Here is a 21,094-nt window from a genome sequence, read left to right on the forward strand (position 1 = left end):
TTTTTTACAAATAGACTAAGTTTTTTGGTCAACGTTTTTTTTGGTCTTTATTAGACTTGAGCTGTAATTTGACAACGTTTTAGCAGGATTCATGGATTTCAGTTGATTCCAACTCACCAAGTTGAATCAGATGCAAGCTATCTAAATTCAGTTTATTGTGTATACAGAGAATAGAAGGGGAGAAGATTAAAAAAAAATATTTAGTTTTGTAGCTGAAGTCACTGCAGAGCAGCAGATCAGCATTTTTTTGATTTCTCAGGGATTCTTTTAAAATCATAGTAGATTTTGAGTCACAAAAAATCTTGAATTGTGTAATTCCTATCTGGCATGAAGAGGTCTGTAATCTCTTAAGAAAAAAAAGATAGTAGTAGTAATGAACATCGAAGTGACATGTTTGCTTGCTTGTCGTTATTTTTGTTCCTCTTCCCCATATCTCATCAGCATTTGTGAGAAAACATGTTGTCCCTTACGTAACCCCCATGCTGGAAAGCAAAGCTACCTCTGCCACTTATCTCCCTTAGCGCTGCTACATTGAGCAATGGCTTTGCCATCAGGAGAGTGATGCTTATGCTTCAGGCTCTGTAAATCTGGACCTTTAGTTCTCTTGCCCTGCAGGTTTGGGGCCACATGATGCACCACTGGATATGTTATGTTTGGGCTACAGCTTCCTGGGAGAAAAAGCAAAATATTAAGCTCTTTCTGATCTTGCAAAAGATGTTGTAATGGAAGTGCCAGAATGTGTCTTCCGATAGCCATTCTACCTGCATGGTCTCTGTAATATACTAGTGGTTCCTTCACTCACTGTCCTGAACATCTTTTACAATCTCTGAAGGGTTAAGGTGCTTTTATGGAACATGTGGAATTCTGTGGACTTCTGTTCGGTTACTGGTACGAGTGGAGGATAATGCTGATAATCTGGAAAAGGAAGTCACAATCTTGGCAATAACCATTATTTGGTTTCACACTTCTAGCATGTTCATGTCCATGTCCTTCCAAGGAGGTCAGGAGACTTCAGCAGGAATGATGATGTCTACAAGGAGGTAAGGGCTGTTTTCTATCACTTGTTTAAAGTGGTTTTCACAGTTAGAAGCTCGCACATCAGAGATACAAGCCTTGCTTTTAGTGGAATTATTTAACAGGCTCCCTGCATCTTTATTGGCTGCAGAAAGCCTGTGCTGAGCACCAAGCCCAGTACTGAAAATTCACAGCTTGCCTTCTGGCCTGCTTTCTGCATGATTCTGCCCAGGCTCTGGGCACATCATACTGCAGCCCCAAAAATAAAATTTGAAGAGCAACTTTGCTTATAGATGTGTAATATCTGCATATGTTCAGATTGTATGACAGAGTTGGGGACGTAAGCTGTGACTCAATTACTGGCTTTTGTTTAAGTGCACAATTGTTTTGGTATTAATAAAGAATTCTTCCCAGCTTGACAGCTGTCACAATGAGTTGATGAAAAAAAATCTCACTATTGTTAGATTTATGTGGTTCTCAGTGAGCTTGGTAGGATCCTCCATCTCAAATGTGACATCTCCTTTTCTTTTTAAAAGTAATTAATGTAAACACGTTCAGTGCTTTTGCAATACCATATGTTTGAAGAAGAATTAATGACATTTTATGCTTCTGTATTGTTTCCTTTGTGATATATCCATGATGACAACTCGCCACTCTCAAAAAATTTATTTTGAAGTTTTATAATGACTTCAGGAGATGTTGAGGTTGGATATTAGGAAAACAAGTTCTTATCAGAAAGAGTGATGAGGCACTGGCAGAGTCACTGTCCATGGGGGTGTTCAAGTAATGTGGAGATGTGGCACAGAGGGACACGGACAGTGGGCATGGTGGGGGTGGGATGATCGTTGGACTTGGTGATCTCAGTGGTCTTTTCTGACCTTAGTGATTCTATGATTCTCTGACTTGATTCAAAGGTGATGAAAACATGTTTACTTTTGACATGAAGGACAGAGATTGAGAACCTTTCTAACATAACCTCATAATGAGACTGCTGAGCAAGCAGATCAAATGTCAGTACGTGATGGCCATCCTATGCAGTGCTGTACTTAACAGCATTAAAGTGAGGCAACTTGGAAGTTAATGTTTTTTTCTTTTTAAATGTGTTAAGTGGTTTTCAATTCTGCACCAATCCACAAATTCTGTTTCCATTTTTGTCATTTTTCCAATGCCATTTTATTATTTTTAACGTGCTTATTTCTCATTACATGTAAATACAAAAAAGCAAAAATGTTAATGAAATAGGCTATACGTTTAGTGTTTTTAAATGCAAAAGGCATGACAAATCGGTTGAAATTATTTTTATCTTGTCATTTTCAGCTGTAGCAATTGTAGATGTTACTTGTAGCAGACATAGGAAGCAAAAATATTTAGACACAGATGTGATAATATATCTTTCAGTGGAACAACATAGCCTCAGAGTCTAAACAGCTACTCTTGAATACCAAGGAGTGAACATATGCTTTTGTAAAGACTGCATCTGACCACAGATTTCACTGTACAGTTAGGTTATCAGGAAAAAAACCTACAGCATTTGATGCTGTAGAAATTTGATGCCAAATTCTGTCGCTCACTGGACTCGGAGGGTAGAAGGCCTTAAGCAGTATGCTGTCGTAAGGGTGGTGAATAAATCTGTATTAAAATATAAAAAATGGACAGATTATTGAAAATATAGCTGATAAATTATTTGGAGATAATTGCAGTAAGGCGAAAGTTATTTTTTATGATTCATTTGTGTTGTACTAAGATACATCTCTTAGTCAAGACTTCTTATAATGTTGAGGAAGTTTTTGTAGGTCATGGTGGAGCAACAGACTGAAAATCTATAAGCAGTAGAGTACCATTAGGTGAGATGTAGGTGCAGAGAAGACCTTTAAATCCATCATCCATGAAATTTGTGCTTAGGACAATCTGTTCATTTACCTGTTTGTAAATGAAGCTTTCATTCTGAATATTTTAGTGATAGACAGAGTTGTGGTTTAGGCAGCAGACATCTTTCCTCTTCTTCATATTGTGTGGCACTGAGGCTGTTAGCATCTCTGAAACAATTTTTGTAATTGCAAAGCACACCTGGCCTGAATTTTGCATGTCATGGTGTCTGGTTTAATTACTGCAGGTAGAACTTGTACTGCAATTGTGTATAATTTTCATAGATTCTGGGTCTCTGTCCTAGTTCAACACATCTATCTCAATTCCCTATCTATCTATAAATGCCCTTGAGCTCTCCAAACTCTGCAGTTGTCATCTGTATATGCTGAGCAGATTGTTGACAAATCCCATTGCTCAGTAGTGTTTGACAGGAAGAAGAATGCCCAGATGTTGAGACATCAGTCCTCTTAGGAGACTTCTACAGTTGAGACAGCTAGAAAATACTCACAGGCTCTTGCCATGTGGTTTACTTGTCCCATTTCGGATTGAGAGTGACCATTCTGCTGACTGAAAAGACAGAAAAAGAAACTGTGTGGTTGATCCCTACTTAGTAAAGTGCTTACTGGGCTCTGGTATCTTCAGGCTTTTCGCGATAAAGCTCTGAGACAGCTTCATCTAGAACTGTAACGTGTAAAGGGTATTCTTAAAGGTAAGGTATATCTTTAGCACTTGGTTTGTGATAAGGCTGCTGATGGACACAAATGCCATCCAACTAGTTTCTGAATATATTTTTAGATCTTCAATACTGGGACATTAATTGGAAAAGAAATGAAAGGGGTCCTAAACCTGTTCGATGACACCTTCTCTGACACAGTTCTTGGAATACATCACTTAGTCTTTTAGATCTCAATACATTGATGCATATGAAAGAAGTCACCAGATGATTTTCCTAGTACACCAAGAGAGCAACTAACAGTTAAAAAGACCACATCAAATATTTTTAATTTATTTCCTTGCCGTCTTCGCAAGGCTATTCCTTGGGAGGCTATTTCCTAGGGAGTGTTAGCTGTCCACCCTCTGGGCTCACCATAATGAAAAGTTAAAGGCATGGTTTTTCAGGTCTTTTTTTTTTTTTTTTTTTTTTTTTTTTTTGCAATTGTGTGAAGCTAATCCTGCAAGTGCACAAGTCCAAGTTAAATTGGTCTGGTATTTTGTTTCATAGGTTCAGGTTCTTCATATTTTCTTGTTGGATCACTTTTCTCATCTACATCTTGAGTAATACTTATTTATAAATTTTTCTTATATAACAAAACTGACGGCTGAATATTAGGAAAACTTAATCAGAATCTCTTTTTCCTCTCTTTTCTGTTTCATTTGAAATATATTTTTTTTAATTTATCAATCGAAGAATTTAAAAGTCTTCTCATCAAGGAGTTGCATGTTTTAAGAAAATGAGGGATTTTTTGCTTTTGGAAGGGCACGTCACAATAACTGATAAGTGTGTAATTTATGAATATCTTTACTGTCCTCAGCACCCTGTGTTGTAGCAGTCAGCACAAGTGCTGCGGAGCTGCTGGGGGTCACCGTGTCCAAAGCATTCAAGAACATTACCCTGAAGTGTTTCAGCACTTTAATACACTCAGCCATCTGTGGGCTGTTCCCATTCAGTGCGTGTTTGAAAAGTCCATAGCACAGCCTGTCCCCAGTCTCCATGGAGTGGTTAGCCATTACTGCAATATAAATAACATTCATCATCCTTTAGGTTGGCAGGTAATAGCCATACTGGGCAGAGAGTATTGGGCCTTCTCAGAGAGGAAGAGTGAATCAAGTCTGCAATACTGCTGTTATGAGTACTGACCTCAATAAGTTAATTCTGAGGCTGACAGAGTTGGATGGGTGAGAGCAGCCCAGCCTCTCAGCAGAACGCTGAGTGCCCTGCTATGTAGCACTGCATTTTGTGGTGCCAGGCCATGTTCCTTCCCAAAGCCCATGTTTCTCTTGGTGGTTGCAGCCTGCTGTAATGTAGGTAATGTCTACAACAGCAATAACACATCCAGGGCTATGCTTTCAAGGCAAAGAGTGCTGTTTTCTCACGAGCTTTGTTTCATGCCTACCTGTTTTTCTTGCCCATCTTTATTTCCCAATCTAGACTCTAAATACTCTAAAAGGGAAAAGTTTGATTAAGAGAGGCTGACCTGAACCCTTGTTCTCCATCCCCTGCTGCCTGCCAGGCAGATGTGCTTCATTGGGCCTCTTGTAATGAATCTGGGTGAAACTTCCTAATGTGAATTCTGTGGTAACTTGGAGGTTTTGTTAAATGCAAAAGCCTGCAAAAGAATTCAGTTCATGCTGTCCTTTCCCTCTAGCATTCAGGCACACAGTAAGAGAATCACTTAAAGAAAGATATTTTGACTTAGTGATCTCATTCAGCACATTATGTTAAATCATTTCAGCAAGAATACCTATTAGTAATCATTTCCAGTTCCAGAGAGGATGAAGCAGGCGTTTTGGCACATGACTCAAGAACCTGCAGGGTTGCTTTTTCAGCCTGGCAAAACTGGGGAGTTTTGTTGAATTGAGAAGTTTAGTCAGACAAGCCTGAAGTTTAATTCTTCATGAGTGGCTTTGACTGTGACATGCCTTCACTCTGACCTGTAGACAGCATCTCATGTGCTGCTGGGCACAGAGCCTAGTGAAGGGCTTGAAATGTGCAGAGCTGCACTAAACTGCTAGGACTGCTTCACAATTAAAGATAAGGTATAGAATGAAAAGATAAATAAGCCCTAATCCTGGCCCTGCTAGACAAAATGGAAAGATGCCCAACAGCTTCTGTGAGCATTGGATTGAACTGTTCATGAAAATTAATAGCATGCAGAGCTAATAGGCTGTTCCTTGGCCTCAGAATTACATTGCACCTTCTGGGAACATATTGTAGCCTGCTGGTAGATCAGTCTGCTGTATCTGAACTCCCTTGGGGCCAGACTCTGCTTTCTTTGAGCCCTGCATGGGTAAACTCATGGAAAAGGAGGGAAGCAGCACAGAATCTAAATTGGATTTTAAAAAAAAAAAAGCAAGCCTCTCTTTTCCCCAGGTGCAAGTCTACTTCCCTATCTTCTTCTGATGCAGCAGCAAATAAATTCTTTTTCATTCTTTCTCAGGCTGTGGATTTTATCCTGGTCTTGCCAATGTTGCTCTTTCTGACTGATAGAGCATCAGAGGAGCTTCTGGTAGCCAAGGAGCATAAGCCTTTCCCAGTTGTTTCATGTCTCCTGTGATATTGCAGCGACTCCAGCTGGGCAAGTCAGATTAACTGTGCGTGAATGTTTCCAACTGAGAGTACTGTGGTAGAAGCTAGAGCTGTGCAAATAATTATGTTTTGAATTTGATACCTGAATTGACAAAAAGTCATTTTGAGTTGACCTTAAAGGAATTATTTTTCCAACAAATGAATTTCCTTTTTGAGTCAAACAAGATGATTGGATTTGTGGGCCATGATATTTTATGTGATTACAATTTGAAATCCCCTGGAGACTGCTAGTATTCCCTGCATGCACCCAACCTGCATTAAACAAAAATAAGTTCATCAGCAGGATCTAGCAAGAATGCCGGAAGACGTCCTGTCATCATGCATGTCTCCCTAGATGGAAATTCTACTGTTTGTGGTATCTTCTACTCTTTTCAACCTTGTAAAGCATTTCTTATTTTGATAGTTGAAATCTCTGAGACCTTCCTATATGCCACATGTGCTGCAGCACATATCTTAAGATGGCAGGAAAGCACAGTCAAATCTGAGGGAGAATCATTTTATTCTCTGATATCTTCCCTCAGATCTAAAGAAGTGGAATCAGTGCAGCTATAGGAACAAATTAGGAGTGGATGGAAGGTTCCCAGTTAGGCAGCCATTCCTCATGATTATACACATGCCCTTTATACCTAGGCTTTATCTGGAAGGTAATATAGATTTGACATTTTTTGTATCATTGTGTAGTCTTGTTGTCCTCCAGCTCAACTTTCTCTCTCCATTTCATCACTTCTCTTGCTGGTTCCTACCATTTCCTGCTGCAAGGTCTCCTCATAGGTAGAAAATACCAGCATCCAGAAGTCACTTACATTTAGCTTATAATGTAACAGACAAATTATTGTGCGCGTTACTGAGGAGCTCTTGGCCCCTACTATGGCATATTTACTATGTTTAGCTTGTGGAGTATTTGATCTTTTGTGTCCTTGATAGTACTTCCTTGGCCAGCTACTTAGTGATGTAGAGCCTCCAACCAAAGACAAGCTGTTGATAAGGGGATTAAACTGAACATAGTCTCACAGGCCCATTCGCTCTGTCAGTGCTTGGACTTGCTTAGCTGCTCAGGTGCTTCTCTTCAACTCCCAGTCCCCGAGGTAAAGCTGTCTCCAGACATCTGGTTATCACCTGATGCACAAGCTGAATTCTTGCTGGTGGGGAGAACATGCCCCATTAGTATCCTACATACTCAGCTTTTTGGAATTGATATGATGCAAAGTAAACAAAACTATCAGAGAGATGGCAGTTTCCAAGAAGGGATTTTTCTTCTCTGAACTGAAATGATGCCATAAACTTAGAACTGAAATACTCCCTTGCATTCTGCTTAAGGGTCAGAGTATGGGAGCAGCTATTTGGTAACCTCTAGATGAAACTGTACAGAAATCTGATGCATCAGATTACTTCTGCATCTTGTTCTGCTAAGAGCAAAAAATTGGAGAGTACCTTCTCCGTAGAACTGTATTTTGTGGCTAAACAGGATCCAATGTTCTGACCACATGCACGTACTTAAAGATACCATGGTGTTAAACTGTGATCCCCAGGAAAAGATCACTTTGTTTGCTCTCTTCCAAATGCAGATCGCTGCCCTGAGGGATCAGATTTATCTAAAACAGGTTCAAGGACCACGTAGCTAGAAGTGACACCATCTGAGCTGGTTGTTGCTGACAGTTTCATTGACCTGCCCAGCACTAAATCAACAGCTTCAGTGATTCAGATCTGATGCTATCCCTCACTTTCTAAATATGGCTTTTCTGAATGAAGGTGGAGGTATATTAACAGACCCAAGCATTCTTCCTTGGTGAGAAAGTAAATAAAAGTCTGATGGGATGAGTTTACCAATATCTGCAAGGTCAAGTTAATTTATCTTTTGACTCAAAAGAGTGAAAAAATATATAGATATAAGAAATAAGCTTTCCAGATATGTGCTCACATTCTGCTTTTGTTTGTTCTGTGGGGAAAAAAAAAAGTGTGCTTTTTCCTTTATGTATTTGCCCACTGTTTTCCATTATCTTTTTTTTCTTCTGCAAGAATAAAGATACAGAAGGAAGCTGAACTTAAAGGGAGTTAGGAAAATACTGCCTAAAATGGAGTCCTAAAATACCAAATGGAGAACAGAATGTTCATGGTTTCCAAAACTGAAATGGCACCTTGGCAGTTTGAGTTGCAATAAGGTTCCCCAGACACTTATTTAGATACTTCTAAATAAATACATGTTTATGGAAATGAAAGTGAAAATTATGAATATTGGAGAAAGGTACTTTTTAAAGTGGTGGTGAAGTGATAAGAATATCTATAAAAAAAACCATTGTGAATCTCCTGGGGTACGCTGGCTTTGCGGAAGACTACTACACACAAGTTTGCTTAGCTCTGCAGTAAATCAGCGTCTCATCTCTGTGTGATTGGCTTCCTGCACACTGGGTAGCAAAGTTTCCTCTCAGGTAACAGAGCTATCTAGATCTTATTCACAAATATAGTGTTTGTGGGAACTTCTAGGCCTCCTTTTTCTGCACAGAAGTGCATGGCATGCGGCTAAATCAAGATGTGATTATGTCATACATTTGCTCAGTATTTCTGATACAGTAGTCAGTGAAACAGTTAACAACATTGAAATATAAACTGCCATCCCTGAGGCTTCAAAGCAACACCTTTCTGTTACCAGCGCATTGTGGTTTCACATTTAACACCTCACCTCCTTCTCTAGGAGACAACACTTTACATTACAGCTTGTGTTCTGGCAAAAAATGCTACAGTTTATTGTAGGCAAATCTCAGTTTCAGAAATTTAAAATGCTACCAAAAAAATTTACTGCCAAATATAATTCAGGCCATGTTCTATACCTTTGTTACCATATGTTAAGAGGGACTTAAGAAGACCAAGGTACAAAATTACTTGGCATAAAATACTGCTGGCAAATGGCTTGCTCTTCTAGAGGCATTTGCTTGAATTTCTGCTCTTTTAAGCCTTGATGATGCAAGTACATGGGGCAGTCACTGGATGAGTGTTCATGTCTCCATTGGACAGACCCAGTGATGGACTAGGCAGTTAGGATAGGAGGAAGAAGGCTGATGGCAGAAAGAAAAGTGAGAGTGGATATTAGGTGTTTTTGCTGTGAGAGAGGTCCATCAAGATTGCAGAGATGTCCTCGTACTGGAAAAGAACATGCTCATTTCCACCTCAGAAATGAAATTTTAAGAAATCATTGCACTATGGTGAAAATATAGTTTGACAGCGTCGGGATAATTATATGCTACTTACTTTTGTTTAAATACTGTAAGCGCTATTGTTTCATTTCCACGTTAAGGATTGACTTGAGTGCTAGGTTGCAGTGGTTTTCCTCAGTTGTTCTAATCCTTGGTTTTAAGAAAATGAATTCTTTAAATTTACACTTGTAAAGTTCACAGCTAATGAACAAAAGGCTTTAGCAGTGCTTTGCAGACCAAAACTCTCTGTAGTTTAAAAAAAAAAGAGTGAAAGGGGGAAAAAAAATAGGGAGACAAAAAAAAAAAAAGCTAATCACCAAGCCGTTCTGTTAATGCTTATTTTAATCATCCTACATGCCCTTCCTGGCAGACAGAGCCATTAGGCTGCAGAAGCAGGAGGCGAGCTATCACCATCAAATGGCACTGATGCTGAGAACTGGGCCCAGGAGTACAATTTGACTTGTCAGTTTGTATAGACATAAAGCTTCATTGTTGTGCACAGGCACAACTGGCTTTTTAAAAGTCTATTTCCCTCCTGATGATATGAGAATCTGCTCCCCTCTCTCCTACTGTTCTCCAGCCCTCAAATTTATTAAGCTGTGCTTATAACCCTGCACTCAGGTTAGGTGGCACTGCAGAGGCAGGTGCTCTTCTGCAGAGCCCCAGGCAGAGCAGAGGGGTCCTTCCTCCCACAATGACCACATTTCCATGCCCTGGGCCACAAGGTACCCAGCAGAATGGAAGTGTAGAGCTTCAACTCTCGCACAGAGGTGATGGATTGTTGTAGTGAGCCTTACAATACTGCTGTCGCCACAAAGTCTTAAGTTGTTCATTCTTTGTGGAATTGTATGTTTTTCAAAATCCTGCGTGTTTTAAAGAACTGTAGAATCATCAAGGTTGGAAATGACCACTAAGATCATCCAGTCCAACCATCACCACCATGCCCTCCAACCATGTCACTCAAAAGAGGTGATTAAAGTGTTCCTGTGGGGAGCAAAAATGAAACTTCTCCAAAATGTGTTTAGTTACTGGCTGGGTATGATTTGTTCTTTAAAAAAGATTTGTTGCTATTTGCCTTCCATAGAAAATTTACCCCTCTGACTACTACCCTGTGTGTTAAGAGCTGCTTTTTGGGTGGAAAGGCCTCCTGGTGTTGCAGGGAGCTAGTGAAATCGTTTCCAGGATGTAGTGTAGCACTGTTCTCAAATTTCAGCTTTTGCAATCTGCAGAATGGAGAAGGCATTTACTGTTGTCCACACTCTGCAGCTGAATTTACTGCTTCAAGAAAAGCCAAGGTTTAAAATCCCATTTGACTGAGTTGCAACCTAATTACAGCCATCTGAGCACAGGCGTTCCAACAACAAGGGAGAGCAAAGAAGGAAGTCAGCCTTTGTCTCGCATGCCTGGGTAGTTGCAGCATTGTGCAACTAGGCTGACTAAGACCCTCTTCCTGAATTTAATTGCAAAAATTGCTCATGTATTTGAGCTGAACACATAAGCAGATCCAACTAAACAATTTGTACCCCCTTTTTTTTTTTTGTGAATGTAAATTACTTTTGTGTACTGACAACATGCTTGTAGGGACTAAGATTTCTATGGGAGCGGGGAGGTATTGCAGTAAATCATTCTTAATTGAAGGTCTATTTTTAGATTTCTTGAAGAATCAGTTTTTTTCTTTTTTTCTGAGGAGAAATCTCCCCTCGGTCATTACGTTAATATCTTTGAAGTGGCAAATGCACACAACTGCCAGATCATGTACAGTATGGCAGTTACGCGGTGTTTTCTCTGTGTGATTGTGAACAGTAATTGAGATTAGCTTCCCAGAAGGGACTTTGCTTTCCTGATATTTTTTTTTTCTTGCTAAAATTGTTGCACTTAATGCATTTATGAGTAGAGTCTAAGTGCTAACATACTTTCTTCCCATACCCCTGCCATTTCTGTGGCAGTCTTACTGAAGAAATAACGATACATAAAGCTGCATAAACACTTAAGGTCTTAGGTGCCCGCTTCCAATGGCACTTTCAAATTTTTTATTTGAAGATAATTTCATTTCACACTTTTACATCTGAAGTGCCTGGTTTTGGAGACCTGACAGTATTTCATACATATGCTAATTAAATTTTCTACCAGCTCTGTGAGTGCATTAAGTAGTAGCACTTAAAGGTGCCATGCAGGGAGGTAAGGGAAGACTGTCAAGTTATGGAGTGAGAGAGGTAAAACTACCGAGTGCAGATATGTTCATGAATCTCTGAACAAACAAAAAGTGAGGGCTACGTGGACTAAACCAGCAAATGAGGATCATGTTTCCTTACATGAGCTGTGACCCTAAGGCACTCAATAGATATTTTGGGGTGTGCTTTAAGAAACATTGAGAACTTGGATGACTCTTTATCCTTCTGTATTTGGTCGTGTTGAGCAGTATTGACACTCCGTAGGCTGTTATTGGCATGTGGTTTTCTCTTCTTAATGTCTGCACAAGGGCATGAAACAGAATTGCCCTCTGCTGCATGTGAGCAAAGGAGCATTGGATTGATGTATCAGCTACATTGTGTTTCTGGGTCACTTTCATAAACACATGTGGAAGTGAAACAGCAGTAGAATAAGGGCAGCTCCTAGGTCACGTAACATGCTCTGTCAATTAAGATCCTTTACTCCCCTATTAAGTGCAATAAACAATGATGCTGAGAACTGTCTGGTGTTTTTACACTACTTTGAACAATGTCTTTTCATTTCAGGCTCCTGATATTTCTTTTGTAGCACTACCTTACGATCCTTTTCACTCATTTATTACTGTTGCTTCTTCTCAAGAAGTAGATTTGCTGAGAGTAAAGAAAGTTGCTCATTAGGGCAATGTAATTAAAGGAAAAGTAGACATCATGCCAAGTTATGCTTTCTCTACCAAGTGCCGCCTTGGAGATTGCCTGAAACTCAATTACTTGTTGCTATGCTTATTAAGGAGAACAATGTGCTGAAATGATCCCTATTCCTAGTAACCTTTTTTCTACATGTGAATAGTGTTAATACTTTTTTCTTCAGTGCCTTAATCACCATTTATAAAATGGGTCTCTTTCTAGAGGAAGAATGGGGAAGGTGGGCTGTGTGGAGGGCGTTCTCTGAATTAACATTCTCTATTGAAAGTTTCTTGTTTCCTGCTGGTCCGTCCACAGTAATTTTTGTTTGTTGGTACTTTCTTTTAATTACACAGAGCAGAATTTATTAGCAAATTGCGTCTTGTCAACCTTTTTTTTCTTGAAACGAAATGAAGATTTTCAACCTCTGCATTGCTCCTCTCTTTTGGGGGTAGGTGTGTGCAATACCTTCCATGTCTCAAGCTCTTCTGCTTGAGTACGCAGTTTCACTGAGAGAAAAAACTTTGGAGCAGAAAGTTAATATCAACAGCTAGTATATACTCTTCTCCAATGTACAATTCAGTGCTGCATCTTCTCCCTGTTCTGCAACCTTTATCTTTTCCCATTGTCCCAAGAGAGTGTCTTTAGCTTCTATGGATAGCGTGTTCCTATGGTCCCAGGAAACCTGTGTGTTCTGAACAATACAGGCAGTTGTTGCAGGGATTTGCAAATAATGATGTTCTGTGAAGGGTTTTGGAAGAGATCTAAAGGTTTCAAGAAAATGTGGCTTACTCCCATTCAGCTGGTAGCATCCATGTTCCTTAGGTCTGTGCTGAAAGATAGCCCTCTGAATGCACCAGTAAAGCATTAGATATTCCAGCAGAATTGAAGAATAAATGTCTAAATGATGGCAGTATGCAGGACCAAAACTGTCGCGGAAATCTAGGGGAATTACTTGAGGGTTAAGCCATATGGGGCTCAAGTTCATCTGATTACCAGTAAGTTCACTTGAAATTATCTAAAAGGCCATAAGAAATAATGAAATAGTTCTGCACAATCCTGCTTTTTGATCAGAATTGTGGATTGCAGTGGCTGAATATTGAAAATATTAAAGGGAAAGAGATGGAAGTCATTTGTGTATTTAAAAAGAAAACAAAAGAGAGGGAGATGAGTAAGACAAAATTTTGCACTCAATGTGGAAAAGAACTAAAGAAATGCAGTGCTCTTCTCTCTTTGGAGCATATGAAAAGAAGGCTAGTCCTAATACCACCAGCATCTCATATACCATGTAAACTACCACTTGTACGTTACATGAATACGCTGCTCCTGAAAAATGCTTTGTATTTTCATCTTAGAAGGAAATACAGGACTGTATTTTTAACCATTCCTTCTCCCTCTTTCATCTCAGAATATGTCAGTGCTTTTATGTAGAGCACAAGGGAACGTGATTGAAAAGGAAAGTCCTACCCTTTGATGTTTATTTGTTGGCGCTATCCGCTTTTCATGGCTCTATTATTCCAGAATCCTATTGAGGTATTCATCATTGAGCAGAAATCTCCACTGCTGTCACTAGGGAATCTCTGCCTCTAAATCGCGTAATTTGGCCCCTGATACTCAAGCTGGGGCCAGATTATCAAAACTGTTGAGCACCAGCTTTCCAGAGGCTTTGCACCTCCCACCGCGGACAGATATTAAAAACTGCTGAGCACAGAGCTGTTCCTGTTGTGACCCTGTAAGGGTGGATTTGCAAAAGAATTCAGCAGTTCCCTTCCACCAAGGAGATGAGCCCTTTCCAAAATCTGTCCAGCTTTATTTAGTGCTGAGCCAGAAGATGAGGACTTTGGAAAGTACAGCTCTTAGTCAACTCTCTGATGTGGAAAATACTAAGTTACAAACTCCTGAAGGACCTGAAGAACTGTTTGAAAAGAGGCAAACCTCCATGTTTCAAGACATGCCAGTTTTTACTGACTGATGGAGGGACTGGGAGAAATTGTTGCATCTGAACAGATTTTTCCATAATTGCCCACTAGGAGGTTTCCTACACGTTCCCCTGCAGCAGCTGCCAGACAGGATGCCGGAGCAGAGTACTGCTGTGCTGAGGCAGCTTGGCAATTCCTATGTTCCCAAAAATCCATTCACTTAGTGAAGTGTGATTTGCAAGCAAAATAGCGTAAAGCAGCCATTATTCTCTCACCTTCCTGGAGGGGGGAGGGGTGGGAATAAAGAAAAAAAATATATAGATTTCTTAGCGTTTTCTAAGAATGAATTGAGCTTTCTACTGAAATTTTAAACCCAGAGTTCCTACTGCATTCGCTGCACTGCTTCCTCCAGAGAGGCATTCCTGACGTGGTAGGAAGAAAAATCTGTGCAGAGCAGTCTGCGTAGCCTGGGAAGCTTATGGGTTAATAGTTCAGTGTTAGTTCTTGACCTGAGTGTTGTTGCAGGCAGGTGGCAACGGAAAATGTGATCAAGAGAGGCGTTTCAGTACATAAAATGCAGGACTCAGGTTTTTAACCCAAGGCAGCACTTGAGCTCCATTGAAAGTAGTTCTGAGAAACTTCTGTATTTCAGCAAACTAAAACTGAATGTTGTGCATGCATCTGCTGGAAGGTGAGGTGTTTTGCTGCCAAGTAGGAGAAGGCAAAGGAATGTGAAAGCTTTAGCAGTGAGTTGGGGCTCTGGCACAACCCAATGCGGAACATCTGGTTTTGATTTCTGGAGCTGCACTAGATACCTGAGGAGCATCTTGCTTTCAGTCCTCTGGGATCCCTTGTGAAATCAAGGTGGGCATTTCTGTTGGTTATCCAGCTTCATTCACGTTTGGTTGCACTTCAATGTAAGTACTTTTTAAAACACACTGAAATCAATGAAAAAGAAATAAAGCAAAGGGGAGGAACTGGCTTGGCAGAAACCTTTATCATTGTTACAGGGTTGTGCAGCTTCTGTGATTATCCCTTGCCTTGTTCAGTAGTGTGTAATTCAATGATCGCATCCAGGGCATGCTATTAACTTTTTTTTTCTACTTCTGCAACCCCAAAACTCATTCATTCTTTTTACTATTTTCTGCTTAATGCATGTGTATGTATAGGGGGAGGGTGGTGGCTAAAGAGGTGCTATGGTTTTCATGTATTTGCTTCATCTGCCACATTATGGCAAATGACAGTTGATTAGGTCTTTCTATAGATCATTACCAATTGTTTTCTACCTTGCAGATACTGCTATTACGACAAATCTATCATATCCTGGAGATCCTATGCAGCTTGTTATTTCTTTGTGATTTATTACACTCACAGTAGAAATGTTGTTAGCGAACATTGGGGAAGCAGTGAATATATTGAGAAATATCAATGTATCCTCATGTTCTGGCTTGCAGTGACAGTCAGTGATCCATCTCACTGACACTTACCTTGTTAACATTTTGATCAGATGGCAAATTTGTCATTTTTCATGGTAACAAGTATAAGTTTGTACAAGAATTGCAGAAACATGGGAAAGATAAAGGATCCCTCTTTTAGTTTTTCCCAGTGTGATGTAATCAGTAATCTTTCTGGAAAATGAAATAATTACTTTGTGAGAAAGCTTATCCACTGGAAAATGTGCTGGTGTTAGAAAGCTTAGATTTCTCTTCATTTGAGGATTGAATGACTTCTCTTTGCAGCCATTACTGACACTTTGATTAACACGCCAAGCCAACATGAAATGACAATAGAGAACAAAAAGGTTTACAGTCAGATTTCGTCTCCTTGATTATGGAGGGGAACACAAAGATCTTGCAAGTAAAAGTGGTGTTATCTCTGGGAACAACAGAGTACAAAATACTGCAAACCTGATACTGCAAATTTCTTCTAATTCAGTCAGAGCTCGCTCTCAGCTCAGCTGTTGACTTTGTAGCTTGCTCATTCTGGAGTATGGTTAAGAAAATTGTGCTCAAAGCAACAGTGGACTACACAGGGAAATTATAGCTTCTAACATTTAAGAGCTGTCTCAATATCCTAGTAACTCATCTGCACAGCCCACAGATCTGAGGAAGCAGGCAAGAAAGAGTGGAATGTTGTCTCTTTGAGCAATGTGTCTCTTTGTTGTCTCTGTGCAGGACATCAGTAGTTGGCTTGTCCCCACTAGGGATTGCGTAGGGCGGCAGTGACGTGCCAGGGAGATGGTGGAGTTACTGTCCCTGGAGGTGGTTAAGAAACACTGTGGATGTGGCACTGAGGGACATGGCTATTGGGCATGGTGGTGATGGGTTGATGGTTGTACTAGGGTATCTTACTGGTCTTTTCCCAACTTTATGGTTCTGTGACATCAGCCTGAGCAGAGAATGCATGCATGAGTCAAGCTTAGGGTCAGGACCAAACCAAATTAAAAATAACGAAAAAAGCCTTTCTATGACTTACACGTATTCAATAGCTGGAAATTCCTTTCGTTCAATTAATCTCAGTTTCATCCACTGAAAACTTCTTGTCTGCTCGGTTTCAAATACTAGTGTGCCACAGATGACAAGTACCACATCTAACTTCTCAGTCAATATAAAGGAAAAAAAACAGGGCCGAGCAAGCAATGCAGTACTCAGTTCTTCACTCTAACCTAATAGCTTTAAAAATGCAGACTATACATGGTGGAGAAGTACTCTGAAGAGTACTTGCACTAGAGCTGTGTTGAAATGATACATACAGCTTTTCATTCTCAGTCACCTAAATGACCAGGGAGATCTGATCCTCAGCTGGGTTTTATCTTGTTGCTGCTTTTCTAACTTTCTTTATAATATACCCTCAGGATATAAATGTTTTGAACGTATTATTGAAAAAGATTAGATTGTATTCATAGGTCGCACATAGGAGCTGAAACTGCTTCAGTTGTGTCACTTTGGTCATAACAGTACAGCTTTGAATTGTTAATTTTCCTAATGTTATGCATAGCAATGCAATAGTTCAGGCACCAGAGAACTTGGGCAGCAGTCTTAATGCTCTGCAGCAATTTGAGAAAGCACAATGTCATTTCTTAGAAGCCCTAATTGTTATGATTAATATTTAACGTATGGAAGTCTGTATAGAAGGGCACAAGTTGCATCTGCTTACTGAATTGAATGAATTACAGATTATTTTTTTTAATTTTATTTTTAGCATCCTGTTCAATAGCGAAACATGTCTGAGTGTTTGCTGTAACAATACCTCCTGAGCTAAAGACTCTGCCTTTCGAAAAGCTACTTCAAACACCTGGTCCGAGGGAAAAGGTGTGTGGCAGCACATTTGCTGCTCACTGAAGCATGAGCTGAGGATCTCTGAGCTGGGGGGTGAGGACATTTAGGTGCATCAGAGGGACAGTCACCAGACAGGCATAGGAATTGGACTGATGAGGTGACAGGAGGGAGCTCCAGCACGAGTTGGCTTTCATTCCTGAAACCAGTTGCAGTACAGCATCTCACTGATGGATTGGGGCCTGGCTGCACAATCGTTCTTTTTAATAGTCACACCATAAATACAACTGCATGATAATTCTGGACACTTAACAAGTGCTTCTTCTGACTAAGTGCAAAGGGATGTATCTATTTTTCTTCCCTTTTAATGTGTTTCTGGGAAGGAGGAAAGGAAGTTAAGAAAAAAACATTTCCAGGAGAAAAAGTAATAGTTGAACAAGTGCAATGATAACCGGCAGAGAAGTAAGTTTAAGAGAGCTGGTTGACAAGATATTGCTGTAATTTGTCTTTGAGATCACACAGAGAGCTGACAGATTTTTCTAGGTCTTGGTGACATTCATATAAAAAACTTTCCTAAATCACCGGCTGAAATTTTGGACAATGGTCTCTGATAAAAGGACATTGGAAAGCTTCACCTTCTGAAATTGGTGTCTCATTTACCATTATCTCCATCAAACAGCTGAGATCTTCCCTTCAGAAAGAGAGATGAAAAATTATCTTCTGAATGCACCATATTGCTTCTGATTCCAGAGAGGAGAAGGGAATTAATGTTGAGGATGGTGTTGTAGTAATTAGTTTCAGATGCAATGGGCTGAAAGTAAATCCCAACAAGCAGAAGCAGGGGATTCACCAGCAGAGCAGCTGGAGGGAGGTACTTTTTTTTTAAGAATATGCGATGTGTTGTTCATCAGTGCTGCTTAATAATTACAGCAAGATGGGGAAAAGAAAAAAAAAAACAACAAAAAACAACCCAACTGCAAAGCAAATTATTGTTGGGATTTTATTTATGGCTGTATCAGGAGTTAATGTTAAACTCTGAAGGTGGTTAACACTTTTGACTGAGATAGCATATGGGGGTGGTTAGTGCCTGATCGCGGGAATGTGGACCGCCAGCTTCTGTTCAGTGCATTGGGAGCTGAGGACATCTGTCCTTTTGTAGGCTCCTTGGACTCCAGTCCCATTCCTATTTAAACCAGTGTGAAGATATATTAAGCTTGTTAGGCATTAAACTTGGGCTCTTGAATTAAAAATTCTCTGGTGAGTATTCATGATATAGCTGAGCCTCCTCTTCCCTCTTTATCCAAGTGATGCCCCCGTTCCTCCTGGGCTGCTGGCATCTCTTTTACAAATTGCACCCTTTCTCTCCTTTAGGAGTTTTGTTCAGTCGTTTAGCTTTTAACTATTTAGTCAAAACAAAATCTAATATTTAACGGTCTGATCAGCTTGTTTGAGTGTTTAGGAAATGAATAACCATGTTCACTCACAAATTTCCATGAAGGAAGACTTTCAGGTAATTGAAGGCTTAGGTGGAAAAGTATCATTGCTGCTGCAATTCATTTAGCTACCATTAAAAAATAGTGGGGGAAAGGGAAAATAAAAATAAAAACACACTTGAAAAGAAAGTATCATTTACTGAATGTCTTTGGCTTCCAGTGTCTCTAGGTAACTTGTTAGTAGTGGGCTGGAAAACCTGGCAACAGACTGCAGAGAAAGCTTGATCGATCCTGTGATCTAAAATAGCAGTTATGTTGACTCACAGTCAATATATAATATATAGATGCCTAAGCAGGCATCTAAGGGGAATCAAAAACTTTCTGTCCTGACAGAGATGGTCTTGAGACTGGATCAGGTTTTCCATTGCTACAATCCTTCTCATTGCAGCAGAGATTAAAATCTCAGAAACCTTGGGAATTGGTACAGGATCTCCTTGCTAAGATTCTGCATCTACAAAGAGTTTTCCGGAGGTAGATCATAGCTCTTTGAGATCTGGATGGATGCCTCTCATTTTTTCAGTTCAGACCCATGTCCGTTGTGCTGGTGTTTGTCCTCACCCTCCCACAGCCTCCTATTTTTTGTTTTACTAAGAACTGAAAAATCAGAATTGTTTCTGTACAAAGCTGTAAGTCACTGTGATTTCTTGTCCTTCACACATCCTCAGTCTTATTCTTAGATACCTGACAAGGAAGTAATAGCAAGTGTGAAAGCAGTGCATCATGCCAACAGCAAGTTAAGTCTTCATCAAAAAGAGGTGCTTGTGTGTGCTTTTATTTCTTTCTTTCTGGCATCCAACATCAGCAGGTAGATTTTAGTCTGAAGCAGAAAAAGCCCGAGTAGGATGCTTGAAAACCAGATGCCTGCAAGGTAAGCGAGAAGAACACTGAGCTCAAATGAGATTATAGGTAAATATTGAGTTTTCTTCATTGCAAACTTGACAACCCACTTATAGCGGTTCACTGGCCTTTGCTAATGGAACTATGGTAATGTCCTGTATCTATAATTGCCACAACTTTATTTTTTAGTGGATTTGTAGTTATTGTGGCTGAGAATTCCAAACATTGACTTCTTGCTGGTATTGCTTAACATTTTCGGAAACTTTGCTGTGTCTCTTCATTTCAGTTTTAGAGGAAAATTGCAGCCATGGCACTGCTGAAATTAAGGGTTTAATGCATTTTTTCCCCCCCGCACATATTCCGTTCCTAAGAAAACCTTCTCATGGGAAAGACAGACTTTATTGTGGGCATGAGATATATAACTTGGACAAGATTCACAAAGAAATGAAAACGCCTTTGCGGAAATACTGTGGTTTTTATGATTGCTTTTTTGCTTTTGTGATGGGCTGGCAACTCTGTAGTAAGAGCTGAGTGGTTGCCCGTATCTTTGTGGAATTATTTGTCTGCAACTGCCAGATTGCCTTGTCAGGAAATCAAACCCACACAATAGACTTTTGTTGCCAAGAATTACATAAGTCCTTTTGTTTTATTAATTTTTATTTGCAGAAAAGTATTTTACTACTATCTTTGTTTTGCCAGGATCTCATGCTTCCGCTTCTGTTCTGGCAGGACCAACCTGGCTCTGTTTTGCCAAGAATAATGTATGTCACTTCTGCCAGAAACCTGACAGCGTTTCTTTTTCAGAGAGCAGTTAGCTATGTTTGTTTACAATGGGCAGGAAATGATGATGAATCTCAAGTGCCCATTGCAGACACTGCGTCTGCAGGTGTCAAAGTGAACCTGCACATAGGAGCCATTTTCTGAGCTTGATCTTAATTTGGATAGCAATTCAGCCATGTGTTTGCATGGTATGGAAATCTATGAATCAGCCCCATCAGTAATTGAATGATTTCACTTGCTTGAGACTGTGTTTGTTCCACTAAAATTTATATTAAGGATTTAGTGCTTGTTTCTGTGGTGTCTTTACGGCTAGTGTTCTAGAGTACTCAAAGACAAGTTAATCTTTTTTGCTTCTTCATTCCAAAAAACTCGTTTTTTAAAATACAGCACTTCATTCTAAAAGACAGCACTGACTGTGCATACCAGAGCATGTTGATTTTAACAGACACGTAGTGTGTGAAATGGAAAATAAGGGGTTAAGATAGTGATGTGCAGTCTTGATGTAACTCCCCAGTTGGAAAGATTTAAAATAGACTGGACTGGAGATACAGGAAAAAAAAAAAAAA

At 39.8% G+C, this 21,094-nt stretch overlaps 1 protein-coding gene across 5 annotated transcripts in view; it reads left to right on the forward strand.

The window, feature by feature from the left end:
* Positions 1-21,094, forward strand: part of FHIT (fragile histidine triad diadenosine triphosphatase) — a 507,230-nt gene that overhangs the window by 426,961 nt on the left and 59,175 nt on the right. For 4 of the 5 annotated variants that reach the window (XM_042823261.1, XM_042823260.1, XM_042823263.1 and 1 more), the window contains one exon: positions 972-1,040. The exons of the other annotated variant lie outside the window; for it this stretch is intronic. In XM_042823261.1, coding sequence (XP_042679195.1) covers positions 972-1,040 — 69 coding nt within the window. The remainder of the gene's footprint in view (positions 1-971; positions 1,041-21,094) is intronic. 5 annotated transcript variants of the gene reach the window in all.

Source organism: Centrocercus urophasianus, unplaced genomic scaffold, assembly GCF_019232065.1.
Source record: "Centrocercus urophasianus isolate 14NV4802_14NV808 unplaced genomic scaffold, USGS_Curo_1.0 seq_22, whole genome shotgun sequence".
Lineage (NCBI taxonomy): Eukaryota > Metazoa > Chordata > Aves > Galliformes > Phasianidae > Centrocercus > Centrocercus urophasianus.